This window comes from Babylonia areolata, chromosome 25 (assembly GCF_041734735.1).
Source record: "Babylonia areolata isolate BAREFJ2019XMU chromosome 25, ASM4173473v1, whole genome shotgun sequence".
NCBI classification, from domain to species: Eukaryota; Metazoa; Mollusca; class Gastropoda; order Neogastropoda; family Buccinidae; genus Babylonia; species Babylonia areolata.
In genome coordinates this window covers 36,284,254-36,304,882 of record NC_134900.1, presented here as the reverse complement: position 1 = coordinate 36,304,882, position 20,629 = coordinate 36,284,254, and the positions used below count along the sequence as shown (strand labels likewise).

At 42.5% G+C, this 20,629-nt stretch overlaps 1 protein-coding gene across 2 annotated transcripts in view; it reads left to right on the top strand.

Moving 5' to 3' along the window:
• The window catches only part of LOC143299482 (complex I assembly factor ACAD9, mitochondrial-like), a 38,546-nt gene that overhangs the window by 13,738 nt on the left and 4,179 nt on the right, over positions 1–20,629 (top strand). For both annotated transcript variants that reach the window (XR_013057539.1, XM_076612716.1), the window contains exons 7-17: positions 559–661; positions 3,566–3,639; positions 5,462–5,537; positions 7,104–7,174; positions 8,952–9,071; positions 10,647–10,775; positions 12,286–12,365; positions 13,511–13,637; positions 15,504–15,581; positions 18,618–18,746; positions 19,989–20,061. Coding sequence is in view for 1 of the 2 variants with exons in the window: in XM_076612716.1 (XP_076468831.1) it covers positions 559–661; positions 3,566–3,639; positions 5,462–5,537; positions 7,104–7,174; positions 8,952–9,071; positions 10,647–10,775; positions 12,286–12,365; positions 13,511–13,637; positions 15,504–15,581; positions 18,618–18,746; positions 19,989–20,061 (1,060 nt within the window). In the remaining variant the exon portion in view is untranslated. The remainder of the gene's footprint in view (positions 1–558; positions 662–3,565; positions 3,640–5,461; positions 5,538–7,103; positions 7,175–8,951; positions 9,072–10,646; positions 10,776–12,285; positions 12,366–13,510; positions 13,638–15,503; positions 15,582–18,617; positions 18,747–19,988; positions 20,062–20,629) is intronic.

The window sequence follows — 20,629 nt, the reverse complement described above, 5'->3', positions numbered from 1 at the left end:
ATGACAACTGCAAAAGATACAGGTTTCAGTTCTTCTGTATGTTTTGCTCTCAGTATCAGGCAATACTTGTCCATTTCTATTTGAGACTTGTTGGAAAGTTTGTGATTTTTCGTTAAGTTGTTCATCACATTGACATGAACACTTAATTGGTGTTGTTATCATGACCCTGACGGGCGCAATAGCCGAGTGGTTAAAGCGTTGGATTGTCAATCTGAGGGTCCCGGGTTCGAATCATGGTGACGGCGCCTGGTGGGTGAAGGGTGGAGATTTTTACGATCTCCCAGGTCAACATATGTGCAGACCTGCTAGTGCCTGAACCCCCTTCGTGTGTATATGCAAGCAGAAGATCGAATACGCACGTTAAAGATCCTGTAATCCATGTCAGCGTTCGGTTGGTTATGGAAACAAGAACATACCCAGCATGCACACCCCCGAAAACGGAGTATGGCTGCCTACATGGCGGGGTAAAAACGGTCATACACGTAAAAGCCCACTCGTGTACATACGAGTGAACGCAGAAGAAGAAGAAGAAGTTATCATGACCCTGATTGTCTCCAGGGAGAGAAGAAAGACAAAGTCAGTGCCTTCATCGTGGAGCGAGCCTTTGGAGGGGTCACCAATGGCAAGCCAGAGGACAAACTTGGCATCCGCGGCTCCAACAGTAAGTTTGTGGCACTGATGATGGTGTGGGATTTGTTACATTGATAATGCCTGACAAAAAGATTCAGATCTGCAGAAAGCTCAGGTGTGTAACAACCATTGGGATATAAACATAACTTGGTTTCAATCCATCATTCACACATCGAAGGTATTTGTTTTGTTTTGTTTTTAAGTTGGATCATATTGCTGTTTACCGGCATTTGGTAAAATGTAAAAGTGGCACAGAGGTGTGAATATGTGTGGGAGGGAGCTAGCCTTGTGTAAGCACATGAGTGTGTGTGTGAGCATGTGTGCACATTTTTATGCTAATGGAAGGGAATAGCACAGCAGTACAATGCTCCAGCCTGACACCTGAAGACCAGAGGGCCCTCACGCAGAGCTCAAGCACAGATCTGACCTAGTCATTAAACCAGCTGACAAGGGTGGGGCAGTCACCTGTACTTCCAAGAGGCCAGCTGTATGACCACATATTGTACACTCCCATCCCCAAAGCCCCAACCCAAGCAGACGGTTCCCTTGTCCAGAAAAGAAAAAAAAAGTTAAATAGAAGTCGGCGGAGGAGACGTCGGAGGCAGTGGAGGAAGTGGAGGCTGCGGGTTGGTGTTGTTTAGAGAGCCCAAAGTAGGAGCCCAGAGTGTCCGTGAATCGATTGCAAGCACACCTTAATTTTAGCCCGATCGCCCAATCGAGCTACATAATTATGCGACCTGTTTGAAGACATAATTAGACAAACAACAAGGACGCCAAAGAATCGATAGACAGATAGAAAATATGAAAAAAAAACTTAGCCGTATGCAGTGCACAGGAACAGGTGTTGAGATGGCTGCCGGAAAAAGAGGGCGCTAGCTAGCGGGACAAAGGGGAGGTTACCTACTTCTGGGAGGTTATCGGCCATAGTTGCTTTCATTTTCTCCGCATTGGTGGATAGTAGTTTGCACAGGACAGGAATGTCAGACCCCTGCCAGAGTCTGCACTAGTTGGGTCACGGTAAATATGTTATTTAAACATAATTTTAGATAGAAAATTTCCTTTAAAGAAGCCATCCTCCACGCACACCCCATGGCTGCAGACCCTGTGACAGCGACAAACGCAAAACCTGTCCCTTCATTGACACTTCCAAAGCATTCACCGGTTCTGGTGGGCAGATGTTTTGTGAGGTCTGCACTCAGCTGCAGATCGACCAACATCGTACACATCCTGACCAGCACCCAGTGTGGCAAGTTGTAAGTGGGCGAGACTGGCCGCACCTTGAACAATCTCTTCACGAAACACTGGCGATCAGTGAGGCTTGACTGCAATGCGCGTTAGGTTACGCTGCTGGTCAGGCATCTGCTTGGCAGATGTGGTGTAGCGTATATGGATTTGTCCGAACGTAGTGACGCCTCCTTGAGAAACTGAAACTGAAACTGCAATGGACCCCATTGGTCAGCTCTTCAGCAGCCCCCACCACTGCCCCTCCTATGCCAGAGTCACAGCTGTGTGGCAGAACCCCCTCGGCAGGACGTACAGGAAGCACATGGAGTCCTGCTGCATCGCCTGCCTTGCCACACTCTCCATCCAGAGGACCCCAACATGAGAGAGAGACCAGCATCGCCAGCCGTCCCTCTTCCCCCTTTCTCCACTAACTGCTGCTGTACCTTTCTTTTCTCTCCCTCCATCCCCCACCTCCCACCTCTCCTGCCCTTCTGTCTCTTCTGCCACCCTGTTCAGCCCCACACCCCCACCCCTCTTTTTTTTCTTCCCAGCCGCTTTCATTTCTATTCACATAATTGCTGTTATTTTTGCTGTTGTCATTGTTGCTACTATTGCTGCGACTGTTGTGGTGTTTTTTTTTGCTGTTGTTGTTGTTTGTTTTTTTTCCCACCTCACACTCTCGACCGTTCTCTTTCTCTTGGCCCCCTCTGACCCTTTGCTTTTTCTGCTGAGTAATGCTGATAACTTCTCTTAGGTCTTGCCTTTACCTCCACTGTCATTTCCACAAATCACAGCCCCTGAAGAAGGACCGATGGTTAGAAACGTGGACATTTCTTATCAAAGGGAGTCTTATTTTGCCACTGATAGGTGCAATAGCCGAGTGGTTAAAGTGTTGGACTTTCAATTTGAGGGTCCAGGGTTCGAATCTCAGTAACGGCGCCTGGTGGCTAAAGGGTGGAGAGTTTTCCAATCTCCCAGGTCAACATACGTGCAGACCTGCTTGTGCTTGTACCCCCTTCGATTGTATACGCAAGCAGAAGATCAAGTACGCACGTTACAGATCCTGTAATCCATGTCAGCATTCAGAGGGTTATGGAAACAAGAACATACCCAGCATATGCACAAATAGATAAGTATGCTAAATGGAGTATGGCCGCTTATATGGCGGGGTAAAAATGGTCATACACATAAAAGGCCACTTGTGTACATACGAGTGAACGTGGGAATTGCAGCCCACGAACAAGGGAGAAGATTTTGCAACCCACAGGGGTTTTTTTAGATTTTTTTTACAGACTTGCTCCATTTAGCATACTTATCTATTTGAAAATTCAGGTGTAACCATGATCCAGAGAATGGATCTGAACTGGGATCTTCAATCAAGAACTAGTATAGTTTCTTTATCAACGGTGTGTAGAAATAACTGCCTTTTTCATCTTGCAGAATGGTATGAACCATGCAGATTTGAACACCATATTGCATCTACAGTAATCTCAACAGAACTTTCCCCAATGTGCCAAGTTTATGGGGAATAGTTTCTTTGTCTCAAAATGTCATCATTGTTAAATCATACTAAAGTATGCTTTGTACAGATAATCATGTTGTACTTAGTTGACAAATATTTGTGGCTGATTTGATTGGTTGCTTTAACTGATATTTGTACATGTTCCATCAGTGGAGTTTTGAAAGCTGTTTTGGTATGTGTTTTCAACAGCTGTGGAAGTTCACTTTGAAAACACACCTGTCCCTGTGGAAAATGTCCTTGGGGAGGTCGGAAGTGGATTCAAGGTAAACACACATGAGCACAAAAATGTGTATGGATGTAAGCATGCAGTGTGTATCACCACACACATTCACATATGTACAGTGATGCACAAATACACAAAGGTATGCTTTCACACACTGACAGACCATACTGACATGCCTACACATGGATTTATATGTGCATACATACATACATACATACATACATACATACATACATACATACATACACACTTACACAGAAATATTAAGACATTCACAGATACATGTACGAGCACTCCCTGTTTTGATCAGTTTACTTCTTGTTGCTGAATAGTGAAACAAAAATGATGAAACAAAACTTCAGGTCCTCCAAACACAAGTTCTAGCCATACACGGAGACAATTAGGCTGTGAAGATTGACATGAGGGAATTTAAATCAGTTCTGATTTTGACACACACACACACACAAAATAAGGTTAACTCACTTGTGACGACAAGTTTTCTCCCTTGCTTTTCCCCACAGATGGCCCATTTGTAAGGGTTTGGAAAAAAATTACAAAAAATACAAAATACAGAGTAAGAAAATGAAACTTTCAGAACTGGTTTATTACGTGTTGAGCTATTACATATAAAAAAAATCAAATTTCTCAACTTATTTTTACAGTTTTGCCATGTGTAGAAAATACTGCCAATTTTTCACCCCGAATCACCATACCCATGCTCGCTTTCTGCATTAAATTCGCTTTCTTCTTCGTCATCATCCACCTCTTCAATGTCAGACCCTTCAGTTTGTAGCATTTCAAGTACTTCGGCAATCCTAAAACGTTGCCGTTGCTGCCTTGTTCACTTCACAACATTTTGAGAAGAGCCTGCTTTGCTAACAGGCTGGCACGCGAGCAGACGACCGGTCAGTGACTTTGTCAGCGTGTGTGCAAGACAGGCCACACATGGCAGGCTGACCAATCATACCATTCGATTGTGGAGTGACCCAGAATAGCGCACTCTGCTTGGCTAATCACAAAATAACGTGTACAGCGTGTGATGGATTTTTATTTCTTGAAAATGCTATTCCATTCTGAATACATTTTATGTAGGAATGCTTATGCATTCCTTCGTCCGGAGAGAGTCAATTAACGATCCCACACAGCCATTGAGACAGTGAATCCATACCCACTGTGTCTAGGGCTCGGCATAGGAAGGTGGGGCCCAATCCTCTCTTCCCACTGCCTTTAATCTTCCCCAGCCAAAAGTCTGGAACCTATGCACACCTGGGCGGAGTGAGGAAATTGGTGTGAAGTGCCTAGAGCCTTGGCCAAAGGAATGAATCAGCGCTTGTAGCTTTTAGAGGTGTTTGATTAGCTAAGAGCAAACCAGGCAAAACGGGTCGTCTTTTCACTGCTAGCTGCGCGAAATTTGGCCAAGCAGAGCAAACCGACAGGCCTAGTTTGCATCAGTTTGACATGGTAAGTATATGTATCACCAAACATGGAGTATAATACAAACTCCTCCTTTCCCAAGGACACAGCACCATGTTAAGATAGGATTTCAAACCCTGATACCAGCGCTATATTATTATCATAAGATTTGGCGCTAAATAAATACTAATTATTATTATTATTATTATCACTGGTGTACTGAAGTCCAACGCCTAACCGATTCTGCAGTGGTGCCTCAGTTTTAACAAATACTTGGCATAACTCTTCCATGCGCCTTGATGTATGTATTATAGTTCTTGGCTGTTTGAGACGAGACAAATTTTAGTTAGTCTGTCATGGACTGTCTTCTCCGACTGACTGTCACATAGAACGATAGACAGATTCTCCTCCGTGTTTTGTTTTATCCACTTACACACATTTGTCTCCAGTTGGCGATGAACATCCTCAACAGTGGTCGCTTCAGCATGGGCAGCTCAGGAGCAGGAATCCTGAAGAAGCTAATCAGTGAGTATTTGTATTTCTTTTTATCACAACAGATTTCTCTGTGTGAAATTCGGGCTGCTCTCCCCAGGGAGAGTGCGTCGCTGTACTACAGCGCCACCCTTTTTTTTTTTTTTCTGTGTGCAGTTTTATTTGTTTTTCCTAACAAAGTGGATTTTTTAACAGAATTTTGCCAGGAACAACCCTTTTGTTGCCGTGGGTTCTTTTACGTGCGCTAAGTGCATGCTGCATACCGGACCTCGGTTTATCGTCTCATTCGAATGACTAGCATCCAGACCACCACTCAAGGTCTAGTGGAGGGGGAGAAAATATCGGCGGCTGAGCCGTGATTCAAACCAGCGCGCTCAGATTCTCTCGCTTCCTAGGCAGACGTTTTACCTCTAGGCCGTTACTCCACTGGCGCAGTATGCCCATCATCTGACCACAGGTCAAGGTTTTGGAATTGAACCCAAATGTGCTGCAGCTCCGGGTTTGGACTCAACCAAAATATGCAGCAGACCAGAGTCTTGATTCAAAGTGCACATCTGTTCAGATAAAAATTAGAAATGAACTCAAGAGTCTGCAGCAGATCGTTCGTCTTCAGTTTAACGTCTTTCCACTTGAAGTGATATTAGACGGAAAAAAAAACGAAAAAAAAACGTGGGGGTAGGGGTTGTGGGAGGGGGGTGGGGGTAAAAGTGTGTGTATGTGTGGAGGGTGAATAGGGAGAGACAACGCTAGGGAAAATGGAAACGTTATAAACGCCAGCATCAAACAACTATAACAAATGTCCTATTGGACTACGCAGCAAACCTTCTGCAACAGCAAATAACATATTGGAATTGTTAATAACACATTCAAAAGAACTTTTGGTGAAGTCTGGTAAAAAAACATTTTAGATTCTGACATTCAAATATTATATGGTTGCTAGATATATGTTCTCCACATATGCACCTAACATCTTTGCTGAACTTAGTTATAAAAGCAGTCTGCAGCAGATCTAATGGTGGTTATGTGTCTGGATTCAAAGTGCACAGCAGTTTGAGAATGAACTCAAAGTGTGCCGCTTATCATGGTTGGATCTGATTGGAATTCAAGCAGTCAAAATGTGCAACAGGTCTGACTGGAGCTCAGAAAATGAACTCGGTCAGCAGGCCTGATGGGAGTGAGGGTCCAAACTCTCATCATTTATGCGCCAGAAGGAAACTTGAATCAAATCACTGTTGCCACATCTGTTACGAACTGGTGATTGTCATGCGTGTTTTGTAAATATTTCAATTTTGCATGCGTTGGTGCTGTTGCAATAACTGGTAAAGTGATACACAAGTGCTCAAGAAACTACTCCAAGAACCATGAATGCCTGTACACACCCTTGATTTGACTTTGTATTTCTTCTCTTCCTGATGTCTCTTTCATATGTTATTTTGACAAAAAGTCCTACTGAAAAGGAATTATTGTTGTCATGTCTGTTTGTTTTAACCCTTCTTCTTCTTCTCTGTTTCCCAGGTGTTTTTAATCTTTCATAGCATTTGTCAGGTGATGATAAAAGAGATTCAAGTTGATTTGTTTTTCTCCTCATTTTCATTTCAGCTCAGACAGCAGAACATGCCTGCACACGTAAACAGTTTGGTCGCCACCTGTCAGAATTTGGCTTGATCAAGGTAAGTTCCTGCTGATTTTACATGCATTAACTCTCTCCATACGAACGGCAAAAGAGACGACGTTAACAGCGTTTCACCCCAATTACCATCATCAAAATATTGCAATCGTAAGGCTCTTATACTGAAGACGTGAATGTTGACAAAGAATACCACAATTCTGATGATGGAAGCTAAAGGTTGCGTCATTCAGACACCCACTGGACATCCGAGGGGTCTGTGTAGAGGAGAAGAGAGGACTGGCCGTACTGAGTGAGTTAAACACTGTCTGTTTAAACCTTGTCCTGTAAAAGAGTGTGTGTGTGTGTGTGTGTGCGTGCGCTCCTTATTGTCTGTTTTAGTGTATTATGTTCATGTTTATGTTGGTGTCTACAATGAGCCTGTGATTGCACACCTTAATTTCCATGTGGATTAATAAAGTGTTTTTGAATTGAATTGCTCGTTGTATGTCTTATTCTTCCCTGTATTTTCCCTGTGGAGGACAGACTGTGCAAGTGTAGGGAGGTTTTGTTTTATTTCTGTGAGTGACCTCTGATTGCTTTTTTTTCAGCTTGTTTCCAAACGAAACAAATGTACACCCCCTTTTTTTCCCCATATTGTCTATATTGTTTGGGTTTTTATAGCTAGTTATTTTGTGATGAATGCTAGGAAATGTCCATTTGTTCTTTTTCTAATTTAGTCAACAGATAAGCCAAATTTGTGTGTAATGTGAAGGGGTTAACTCACTCAGTACGGCTAGTCCTCTCCTCTACACAGACCCCTCGGATGTCCAGTGGGTGTCTGAATAACCCAACCTTTAGCTTCCGTCGTCAGAATTGTGGTTTTCTTTGTCAACATTCACCTCTTCAGTATAAGAGCCTTCCGCTTGCAATATTTTGATGATGGTAACTGGGGTGAAACGCTGTTAACGTCATCTCTTTCGCCGTTCGTATGGAGAGAGTTAAACTTCTTGATACAGGGGTATTAGATATTTAGACACTGTGATGTATGATGAAGGAAATGTTGTACATGAGATCCTTCAGTGTGTATGAACATATTTTTGTGCTTGGTTGTGTGTGGTTATGATTGTTAGATTTTTCATGTTGAATGCATAATTGAGCCTGTTTTGCATTGAAAGGTGCATTATAGATTGGATTATTGTTATTGAATGTATTAGATGAGCATGCTGTCTTAGCGCGGCATAGGAGAGAGATGGGGAGGGAGTGACGGCAGAGAGGGGGGGGGGGGGTTCATGGACAATTGAAGATGTATATCGACGGGCGCAATAGCCGAGTGGTTAAAGCATTGGACTGTCAATCTGAGGGTCCCGGGTTTGAACCACGGTGACAGCGCCTGGTGGGTGAAGAGTGGAGATTTTTACCATCTCCCAGGTCAACATATGTGCAGACCTGCTAGTGCCTGAACCCCCTTCGTGTGTATATGCAAGCAGAAGATCAAATATGCACGTTAAAGATCCTGTAATCCATGTCAGCGTTCGGTGGGTTATGGAAACAAGAACATACCCAGCATGCACACCCCCGAAAACGGAGTATGGTTGCCTACATGGCGGGGTAAAAACGGTCATACACGTAAAAGCCCACTCGTGTACATACGAGTGAACGTGGGAGTTGCAGCCCACGAACACAGAAGAAGAAGAAGATGTATATCTTGTATGTCTTGCGTTTTATTTTGCATATTACTTTTTAAACGTGTGTAAATGTTTTATGTGCAGCTGGAAGAAACTTTTCCGTGTGTTGTGGACAATTAAAAGGTGTACCTTATATCTTGTATTATTTTTCAGGAAAAATTTGCCAAGATGGCGGTGACAGCCTACGCTATGGAGAGTATGGCGTATTTGACAGCTGGCATCATTGACATGTATGAGGAGCCAGACTGTGCTGTAGAGGCTGCCATGGTCAAGGTAGGCATGGACTGTTAACCCCTCGACCACTAAACCCTGGTGATATAAGATCACTGTGGCACGGGTTTCAAATGCAGCCACTGCTTTTTTTGTGTACTTGTCGATGATGGCACTGATTTTGCTGAACAAAAGTATAGCAGCCCCGAGAGGAACATGTCCAAATACAGAGCGTTTTACCAACATTCTGATCTGTGAGTTCTGTCTTATCTCATTGAGGTGACAGCCCTTCACTGACATCCTGACCTGTAAGCTTCTGTCTTATCTCATTGAGGTGACAGCCCTTCACTGACATCCTGACCTGTAAGCTTCTGTCTTATCTCATTGAGATGACAGCCCTTCACTGACATCCTGACCTGTAAGCTTCTGTCTTATCTCAGTGAGGTGACAGCCCTTCACTGACATCCTGACCTGTAAGCTTCTTTCTTCTCTCATTGAGGTGACAGCCCTTCACTGACGTTCTGACCTGTTAGCTTCTGTCATTGAGATGACAGCCCTTCACTGACATCCTGATCTGTAAGCTTGTGTCTTATCTCATTGAGGTGACAGCCCTTCACTGACATTCTGACCTGTAAGCTTCTGTCTTATCTCAATGAGGTGACAGCCCTTCACTGACATCCTGACCTGCAAGCTCTGTCTTATCTCAGTGAGGTGACAAACCTTCACTGACATCCTGACCTGTAAGCTTCTGTCTTCTCATTGAGATGACAGCCCTTCACTGACATCCTGACCTGTAAGTTCTGTCTTATCTCAGTGAGGTGGCAGCCCTTCACTGACATCCTGACCTGTGAGTTCTCTTATCTCAGTGAGGTGACAGCCCTTCACTGACATTCTGTGACATACCTTCACTGACATCCTGACCTGTGAGTTCTGTCTTATCTCAGTGAGGTGACAGCCCTTCACTGACATTCTGTGACATACCTTCACTGACATCCTGACCTGTGAGTTCTGTCTTATCTCAGTGAGGTGACCGACCTTCACTAACATCCTGACCTGTGAGTTCTATCTTATCTCAGTGAGGTGACAGCCCTTGATAGATAAACATACTTGTCAGCAGCAGTGAAGGGGTTAAAACAGAAGTGGTGTTGTGGAGACTGCCATGATTAAGGTAGACAGGGGGACTCTTAAAGCTGGAAGTTTTGTTGATAGCTTGACAGCACCTTTTTTTTTCATTAAAAAAAAAAAAAGCAAAAAAAAAGCTAGATTAGAAAAAAAAGAAAAGAGAATGAGTGTTTGTGTGCGGGTGTATACTTTTACATCTATGCATGCTTGTGTGTGTGTGTATGCATGCATGCGAGTATTTTGCATGTTAACACGTGGGGACAGGGTCATGTCAGAAGCGGGTTTAGAAAAAACCTTATATTTTATCTTGAAACCTTCATTTTGGGGTTTTCATTTATTGTGAAACTCTGGAGATGAAAGCTTCAAGCTGAACTGTTGTTTACAGTGAGCTTTTGTGTTGTACTATTGTGTGATAGTTGTTTGTGGATGTTGGGGTGGGTGGGTGTGTCTGTGTGTGTGTGTGCGTGCGTGCATGCATGCTCTTTTTAACAGCCTGTAAACGGATTCCTTTTCCAGATTTTCAGTTCTGAGGGATGCTGGACATCTGTCAGCGAGTGTTTGCAGATTCTGGGAGGGCTGGGCTACATGAAGGAATACCCCTATGAGCGCTTCCTGCGTGATGCCAGAATTCTGCTGATCTTTGAGGTATGTGGGTTGATACCAGAATTCTGCTGATCTTTGAGGTATGAGGGTTGATACCAGAATTCTGCGGATCTTTGAGGCATGAGAGTTAATACCAGAATTCTGCTGATCTTTGAGGTTTGAGAGTTGATACCAGAATTTTACTGATCTTTGAGGTATGGAAGATGATGTATGGGTTCTACTGATCTTTTTGAGGTATGACGGTCTTGACATGAACTGTTTGTTCAAGCACCCAGTAAATTGTTCCTTCTCTGTAAAAAGTAGCTGTCTGAATTACGTATCTTCAGAAACAAAATGTTCATATGTACATTACTGGCTGGTGGCTTAAAACCAACCCTGACCTGTCTGTGATGTGGAGGGGTGTTTCTTTGCGTGAGTTTCTGTTCTTTTTCTTTTTGTTCTATTTATATTTGCTGTTTGCGTCAGCAGAAAATTCATTGAACATGTGTTATTCAGCTCAATATTCAGTGTTTTTCAGACCATTATTCATGTTGATATTTGTATTATCCAGTCAGATGTTCATGTCCGTCAGCTGGTATTTGTGTTATCCCGTCCAATATGTGTGTTATTCAGTCCAATATATGTGTCATTCAGTCTAATATGTGTGTTTTGCAGCCCAGTACTTGTGTCATTCAGCCTAACGTCCATGTTATTCAGCCTAATATTCATGTTATTCAGCCCAGTATTCATGTTTTTCACGCCTAACATTCATGTTAATATTTGTGTTACTCTGCTCAGTATCCATGTTTTCGTCCCAGTATTTCTGTTGATATTTGAGTCATTCAGCCCAATATTTGTGTTGTTTGAGTCATTCAGCCCAATATTTGTGTCAATATTTGAGTCATTCAGCCCAATATTTGTGTTGTTTGAGTCATTCAGCCCAATATTTGTGTCAATATTTGAGTCATTCGCCCAATATTTGTGTCAATATTTGAGTCATTCGGCCCAATATTTGTGTCAATATTTGAGTCATTCAGCCCAATATTTGTGTCAATATTTGAGTCATTCAGCCCAATATTTGTGTCAATATTTGAGTCATTCGGCCCAATATTTGTGTCAATATTTGAGTCATTCAGCCCAATATTTGTGTCAATATTTGAGTCATTCAGCCCAATATTTGTGTCAATATTTGAGTTATTCAGCCCAATATTTGTGTCATATTTGAGCCATTCAGCCCAATATTTGTGTCAATATTTGAGCCATTCAGCCCAATATTTGTGTCAATATTTGAGTCATTCAGCCCAATATTTGTGTCAATATTTGAGCCATTCAGCCCAATATTTGTGTCAATATTTGAGTCATTCAGCCCAATATTTGTGTCAATATTTGAGTCATTCAGCCCAATATTTGTGTCAATATTTGAGTCATTCAGCCCAGTATTTGTGTTGATATTTGAGTCATTCAGCCCAATATTTGTGTTGATATTTGAGTCATTCAGCCCCATAGTTGTGTTTTTAGAATATTCAGCTCAGTTATCTTCTGTGCCATTGAGCCAATCCTGACTGTTTGACAGGGCACCAATGAAATCCTCCGCCTGTTTGTGGCACTTCAGGGGCTGCAGCATGCTGGGAAACAACTGAAGGAGCTGGTCAAGTAAGTACTGTCAGGTTCTTTAATATCGGCTGCAGTGATGGCCTAGAAGTAACGCGTCCGCCTAGGAAGCGAGAGAATCTGAGCGCGCTGGTTCGAATCACGGCTCAGCCGCCGATATGTTCTCCCCCTCCACTAGACCTTGAGTGGTGGTCTGGACGCTAGTCATTCGGATGAGACGATAAACCGAGGTCCTGTGTGCAGCATGCACTTAGCACTTGTAAAAGAACCCACGGCAACAAAAGGGTTGTTCCTGGCAAAATTCTGTAGAAAAATCCACAAATAAAACTGCATACAGGAAAAAATACAAAAAAAATGGGTGGCACTGTAGTATAGCGATGCGCTGTCCCTGGGGAGAGCAGCCTGAATTTCACACAGAGGAGTCTGTTGTGATGAAAAAAAAAAAAGAAAGAAATACAGAGCTGGTCAAGTAAGTACTGTCAGGTACTTTGATATTGGTGTTCAGTATTGTGATATGTGTATATATATATATATAGAGAGAGAGAGAGAGAGGGATGGCAGTGACAGCGTATTTGACAGTCGGCATCATATATATATACATCATTTAGTTATTGTGGTGTGGAAACAACTGAAAGAGCTGGTCAAGTAGGTACATTATTATTGGTGTTCAGTATTGTTATGTGATATATTTGTATATGGCAGTGACAGCCTGTGCCATGGAGAGTATCGTGTATTTGACAGCCAGCATCATAGATATAGATATATATATATATATATATATATATATATATATATACACACACATCATTTAGTTATTGTGGTGTAGATACAAACGAAAGAGCTCGTCAAGTAAGTACTATTGAAGTACTTTGATATTGGTGTTCAGTATTGGGATATGATATATGCCTCATTTAGTTATCGTGGTGTAGAAACAACTCAAAGAGCTCGTCAAGTGAGTACTGTTAGGTACTTTGATATTGGTGTTCAGTATATGATACGATATGTGGGGTTAGAAGTGTAGGAAAATCCCCTGGAGTCATGAAACTGTCCTGAGTGAATCATGCAGACAAGAAATTGGATGTAATGCTGACATGTAAAAAGTAAAAAAAAAAAAATTTTCTTAATTTAAAAGAGGGGTTGGGCTGTGCACGCTTTTCTCACTAAAAGTGAAAGTCTGACCATTGCAGGAAGCTAAGGAACCCTCTGAACAACCCGGGCCTGGTGATGTCCACTGCTTGGTCCCGAGTTCGATCCCGGGCTGCGGGGCCTTCCCTGAACCTGCATCTGAATGAGGATCTGCACCCCTCCTTGAAGGTGAGTGACACTCGCAGTAGCCGAGTGGTTTAAAGTGTTGGACTGTCAGTCTGAGGGTCCTGGGTTCGAATCTCGGTAACGGCGCCTTGCGGGTAAAGGGTGGAGATTTTTCCAATCTCCCACGTCAACACATGTGCAGACCTGCTTGTGCCTGAACCCCCTTCCTGTGTATACGCAAGCAGAAGATCAAATATGCATGTTTAAAGATCCTGTAATCCATGTCAGCGTTCGATGGGTGATGGAAACAAGAACGTTCCCAGCATGCACACCCCTGAAAACAGAGTATGGCTGCCTACATGGCAGGGTAAAAACGGTCCTACACGTAAAAGCCCACTTGTGTACATACGAGTGAACGTGGGAGTTGCGGCCCACGAATAAAGAAGAAGGTGGTTTTGGTTTGGTGGTGGTGGTGGTCATGATGGTTAAATCTTGACAGCGCTTCATGTCACGATGAATCTTTTTGACTGGGCTGTTCATTGTGTTTGCATCCGTTTCTTCATTTCGGTGTGTGCTTATATATCTTTCAACTTTTGTGTTAATGTGGCTGCCTTAATGGTGGGGTAAAAACAGACAGTGAAAGCCCTTTTGTAGAAAGGAGCACCCTGGAAAACAGAGTGTGGCTGCCTAAACAGTGGGAAGGGAGTAAAAACTGTCACACATATAAAAGCCCACATGCAGATATAAGTGAACATGGCAGTTGCAACCCTTGACTACTGAAGAAGTAGAAAAAGAGTGTGTGTGTGTGCATGTGTTTGTGTGTGAGTGCATGTGGGTGTGTGTGTGTTCTTTTTTTTTTTTTTTTTTTGTTGTTGGTTTCACTCGCCCTCTCTTTTATGTGCAGAGATATCTCTTCCCTCTAAAAAAATAAAATAAAAATAAAAAAGAGAGAGAGAGAAGCACATGCTCTTGTTTGAAACCTAGCAGAATACTGATTTAAAAAAAGGATTGAGAGAACTTATGAACAACAAACGTTTAAGTCAGATTTGAACAGGAAACATTTTCAGCAACTTTTTTTCTGTTTTAGCAGTATACCCTCTTAAATATGAAAATCTATATGAAAGAATCAAGTATTTATATGATAAATAATCAGAGATTCTAATGGATACGAAAAATCAACTATTGAACGAATGATCAGAGATTCTAATGGATAAAAAAAAAAGTCAACTATTGAACGAATTGGGGTGGGGGTTAGTTATTTATGTTAATTGATTCCCATTTCTTTCTTGATTTTTGTTATGCATCTGTCTTGTGATTGATTATACTTTGTTTTAAATTTTCTATTTTGGTATTCATACAATCTGCATCACTGAGCTTAGAATGTATTATATAAGCAAATACAGAGTGAAGCATGCATTTATAAGAACCAGTTTTCTTCTTGAAACAGGAGAGCATTATCAAACTTTAGTATTGTTCAGCGAATGTTAAGCCTGTGCTGTTTTACATATTGCTTTTTTGCCAGCAAATGGACATGACAACAGTTTACCTTTCAGAGATAATAAAGTATTCTTTTATCTAGTTTGCAGAGTGGGGCACAGATAATGAAGTATTTCTGTATCTTGTTTGCAGAGTGGGGCACAGATAATAAGTTTTGTTGTGTCGTGTTTGCAGAGTGGGGCACAGATAATGAAGTTTTATTGTATCGTGTTTGCAGAGTGGGGCACAGATAATGAAGTTTTATTGTATCGTGTTTGCAGAGTGGGGCACAGATAATGAAGTTTTGTTGTATCGTGTTTGCAGTGTGGGGCACAGATAATGAAGTTTTGTTGTATCGTGTTTGCAGAGTGGGGTACAGATAATGAAGTTTTATTGTATCGTGTTTGCAGAGTGGGGCACAGATAATGAAGTTTTGTTGTATTTTGTTTGCAGAGTGAGGCACAAGCCCTGGAGAGCAGTGTTGCCAAGTTCCAAATGGCTGTGGAAAATATTCTCACACGTTACGGCAATGTAAGCATCTTTCACTTCTTTTTGAGAGTTACAGAAAACCCCCAGGTCTTTGTTTTGTTTTATAAGGAAAAAAACAACCACAAAGTGACAGATGACCTCTATTTTTAATATTTGTACAAGGGGGAAAAACCCCAACAACTTTGACTTCTTATCAAAAGTTACAGATAAACTGCAGGTTTTCTACTTTTTCCTTAAACTGCAGGTTTTCTACTTTTTAAAGGAAAAAACCTATACAACTTTGACTTATTATCTAAAGTTACAGATGAACACCATGTTTTACATTTTAATAAGGAAGAAAAGCGCTTTTATGTTGATATTTTATTATAATTCAAGCTATCTAAAAAATATAACTGAACAAAACGGCGTGACAAGTGAAAGAATATATTTTGTTACAAGAAATTTGAACTTTGACTGTTTTGTGTTCTTCATCCTTTTGATGGCCATCAAGTATCTTTTGCGAGCAGTCATTAGCAAAACAGACAGGCAGGTAAAGTGTGGCATGCTTTGTACAAGGAACAGTGGGTTATTTATGCAGAGTGCATTCTTCTTGAATGATCTCCCATGTTGTTAGCTTATAGTATTGACTATTGACTCAACATTACGGAGGGTGTGCAGACCCACATTCATCGGATTTTTGTCGGGACTCCCTGGGTATTTTTAGCGAGATCCGCGAGCGTGTCTCCATTTCCCTTTTTTCCGTGTTGTCATATGACCTACTTCTCACAAACCACCGGCTCCCCAAGAAAGATAAGATAAGAATAACTTTATTATCTCCAACTGGAGAAATTTGGTCAGGTGCATTATCACAACATAGACAAGTAAACAACATGGGGACCATAACTGTAAAAGCCAAAAACAGCCCCTACAAATATTACGAAGACACAAATGTAAAAAATATCACATACACCGTTTCATACATACATCCACACACTGCAGGTAATAACTAGTATTCTTAACTCACTCGGGACGACAAGTTTTCTCCCTTGCTTTTCCCCACGGACGGCCCATTTGTAAGGGTTTGGAAAAAAATTACAAAAAATACAAAATACTGTGTAAGAAAATGAAACTTTCAGAACTGGTTTATTACGTGTTGAGCTATTACCTATAAAAAAAATCAAATTTCTCATCTTATTTTTACAGTTTTGCCATATGTAGAAAATACTACCAATTTTTCACCCCGAATCACCATACCCATGCTCGCTTTCTGCATTAAATTCGCTTTCTTCTTCGTCATCATCCACCTCTTCAATGTCTGACCCTTCAGTTTGTAGCATTTCAAGTACTTCGGCAACCCAAAAACATTGCCGTCACTGCCTTGTTCGCATCACAACATTTTGAGAAGAGCCCGCTTTGCTGACAGGCTGGCACGCGAGCAGACGACCGGTCAGTGACTTTGTCAGCGTGTATGCGAGACAGGCCACACATCATAGACTAACCAATCATACTGTTCGATTGTGGAGTGACCCAGAATAGCGCACTCTGCTTGGCTAATCACAAAATCACGTGTACAGCGCATGATGGAATTTTACTTTCGGAGAACGCTATTCCATTCCTTCGTCCGAAACCGAATACATTTTGTGTGGGAATGCATGAGCATTCCTTCGTCCGGAAAGAGTTAACATAAAAACAGAAAGAATTAAGAAACACTATTTTGAATATAATTATAGGCATAGCCTACTATACTGCACATTGATTATAATAGATAAGAATAAAGATGAATTGCAGAAAACCACCAGATAATCAGCACACACCCGCACCCCCGGCCCCCCCCCCCCACACACACACACACACACACACACACACACCCCACACACGCGGATAACTTGATTAAACAAGAGTAATAAACATATGTTCTCAGATAAAAGCATTTCACATATTCGCTTTTAAAAACATTGCTGTATGGCGAACTCCAACATAGCAATCGCTCCCATGGAGGCCAAAGAAGCGCTTCAAAGACACTCTGAAAGCTTCTCTGAAGGCCTTCAACATCAGCCACGTCACATGGGAGCTGAAAGCAATGGACAGACCAAAGTGGCGTTCAGCTGTCCACAAAGGCGCCAAATCCTGTGAGGCCAACAGAATCGCTGCAGCAGAGCAACGCAGACAGGCCAGGAAAAGCAGTGCCAGCAAGTCCCCGACAGCTGCCACCATCCCTTGTCCACACTGCGTCAGAGCCTTCTGGGCGCGGATTGGCCTGACCAGTCATCTGCGCACCCACAGAGCCCAACCCACCCACCCCCAGGATGACTAGATGGTCCTCGTCGATCCGGACGGACGAACCACACTTCTCGCACTGCGAGTGACGAAAAGTTTGCCACTGGAGCAGGTTGCACACCCTCCCTATCTTTATTTGGGGGGAATCAGACTACCCAAACAAGCAAAACAAAACAAAACAGAGAAGAAGATGTCTTGCCAAATATACCCTCCAGCACAAAGAATCTGAATGCAGAGAGGGGAACAGGTGGAGACCTCAGACTGTTTATTTCTTTACGCTTTGGATAATCAGTTTCCTTTTTATCAGATTTTTGCGACAGTTGGTGATGCCCACAGGGGGAAAATGTGGTGGGTTTTGGCAGAGTGATTGACTGTGAAAGGGTTAGTTTAATTGATGTGTGTCTGTTGGCGGTGATTGACAGCGAAGGGGTTAATGTGTGTGTCTGTTGGCGGTGATTGACAGCGAAGGGGTTAATGTGTGCGTCTGTTGGTAGTGATTGACAGCAAAGGGGTTAATGTGTGTGTCTGTTGGTAGTGATTGACAGTGAAGGGGTTAATGTGTGTGTCTGTTGGTAGTGATTGACAGTGAAGGGGTTAATGTGTGTGTCTGTTGGTAGTGATTGACAGCGAAGGGGTTAATGTGTGCGTCTGTTGGTAGTGATTGACAGCGAAGGGGTTAATGTGTGCGTCTGTTGGTAGTGATTGACAGCAAAGGGGTTAATGTGTGTGTCTGTTGGTAGTGATCGACAGTGAAGGGGTTAATGTGTGTGTCTGTTGGTAGTGATTGACAGTGAAGGGGTTAATGTGTGTGGCTGTTGGCAGAACGTGATAGAGCAGCAGATGGAGCTGAAGCGACTGGCGGACATTGCCATTGACCTGTACGGCACCACTGCTGTGCTGAGCCGTGCCTCCAGGTCCTACTGTATAGGTCTGCGCAACGCCGACCACGAGGTACCTCTGTCCTCCATCCGTGCCTTCTGATTTTTGATTTGATTTGATTTGCATTCTTATGTAATCTCGGTAACAGCACCTGGTGGGTAAAGGGTGGAGATTTTTTTCGATCTCCCATGTCATCATATGTGCAGACCTGCAAGCAGCAGATCAAATACGCACATTAAAGATCCCGTAATCCATGCGTTTGGTGGGTTATGGAAACAATAACATATGCAGCATGCACGCCCTGGAAAATGGAGTATGGCTGGTGTACATGGCAGGGTAAAAACGGTCATACACGTAAAAGCCCGCTTGTGTACATACAAGTGAATGTGGGAGTAGCTGTCCACGAACAAAGAAGAAGGATGCTTACTTAGCGCCTGTCCTGTGTTGAAGACCAAGCTCTCAGCGCTTTACAAACTCGGGGTCATTTGTACAACAGGCTGCCTACCTGGGTAGAGCTGACTTGATGGCTGCCATGTTTCCTGTGTCACTCAGATTTCAGACACACACACACACTCAGACAGACATGTAACATTTTACGTGTGTGACCGTTTTATTTATTTATTTTCTACTGATATTTTATTTGATTTCTTTATCTATTTGCTTTCTTTTTTTCTTCTTCTTCTTTTTTTATGTATTCATTCATTTATTTATTTGTTCAATGATTCGTCCATTTATTTGTTTATGTTTTTGTTTTTCCTCAAGGCCTGACAAAGCGTGTTGGGTTACGCTGCTGGTCAGGCACCTGCTTAGCAGATGTGGTATAGTGTGTATGGTTTGTACGAACACAATGACGCCTCTTTGAGTGAAGTGAACGGAACTAAGTGAGTGTGTTAGTGAAAGCGTAACTGTAAGTCTGTGTGATAGTGGAAGTGTTACGAAGTCTTATATCATTGCATGCGTGACTGCAAAATTTCCAGTGTTCACAGGGAGCAACTCCGTCTTTCAAGAGGGTGTGTGTTTGTGGGCCCAGTCTTCCTTTTGAGCCCACAGCACACCCTGAGTAGGAACATCTGAGGGGGTTCGAACTTGCATCCTCCCAGATATCAGTCTGCGATGCTAACCGCTTTGCCATGGTAGTTGGTTTCAGGTCATGAATTGCAAAAGAAAACTATTAGCTTACTTTTGGCATTGTAAATACCCAGTGATGATCAAATAAAACTGGATCAGAAAAGATTTACATATGTGGAATGAGTATATTCCTTCATCAGCGGGAACTAATTGCATGTGCCTGCGTGTGTGTTTGTGCTTCAACAGATGATGCTGGCAAAGACTTTTTGCTATGAAGCAAATCAGCGGATTGAGCAGAACCTGAAAGAGTTATCTGCAGGTGAGGTTTTAAAAATATGCCCTCTTGTTTGTTTGTTTGGGTTTGGGGGCATGATTTATCTGTACATCTCCTCCCCCCCCCCTCATCCCCCCCCTCCCCCCCCCCCGTGGGGATGGGAGGGGAGGTAAGGGGGGGGGGGTCCCTCAGTATAAAAAGCATCCCCACCTGGAAATTTTGTGCTAGAAATTTCCTCTTTTCTTACACTCTCTTTGTATCTGCCTTTTTTTTCTTTCTTCACTGTTGTCTCCTTTTTCTGCCTTCCCAGTCCATTCCCCTTTCTGTTTTTCAAGCAAGCCTTGACTTTTTTTTTCTCTTTTTCACAGTCTGTGATGTACTATCTGTGCTATTTGGCTCTGGCGATTAGGTAGAGAGATGTAGACACTGGGACGGGCACTAGCTGCCCATTCTGCAGTGTTATTTGCCTATATGGCCTTTTTATGTATTTTTTGTTTGGATATGAAGTATTGATTTTTCCTTTTTTACGAATTTTTGTAATCTGGGGATGATAAATTAAGCAGAATGGCTGGTGTCCTGAGTATGGCCAAGCCTTATTGACATAAGGAGCTAA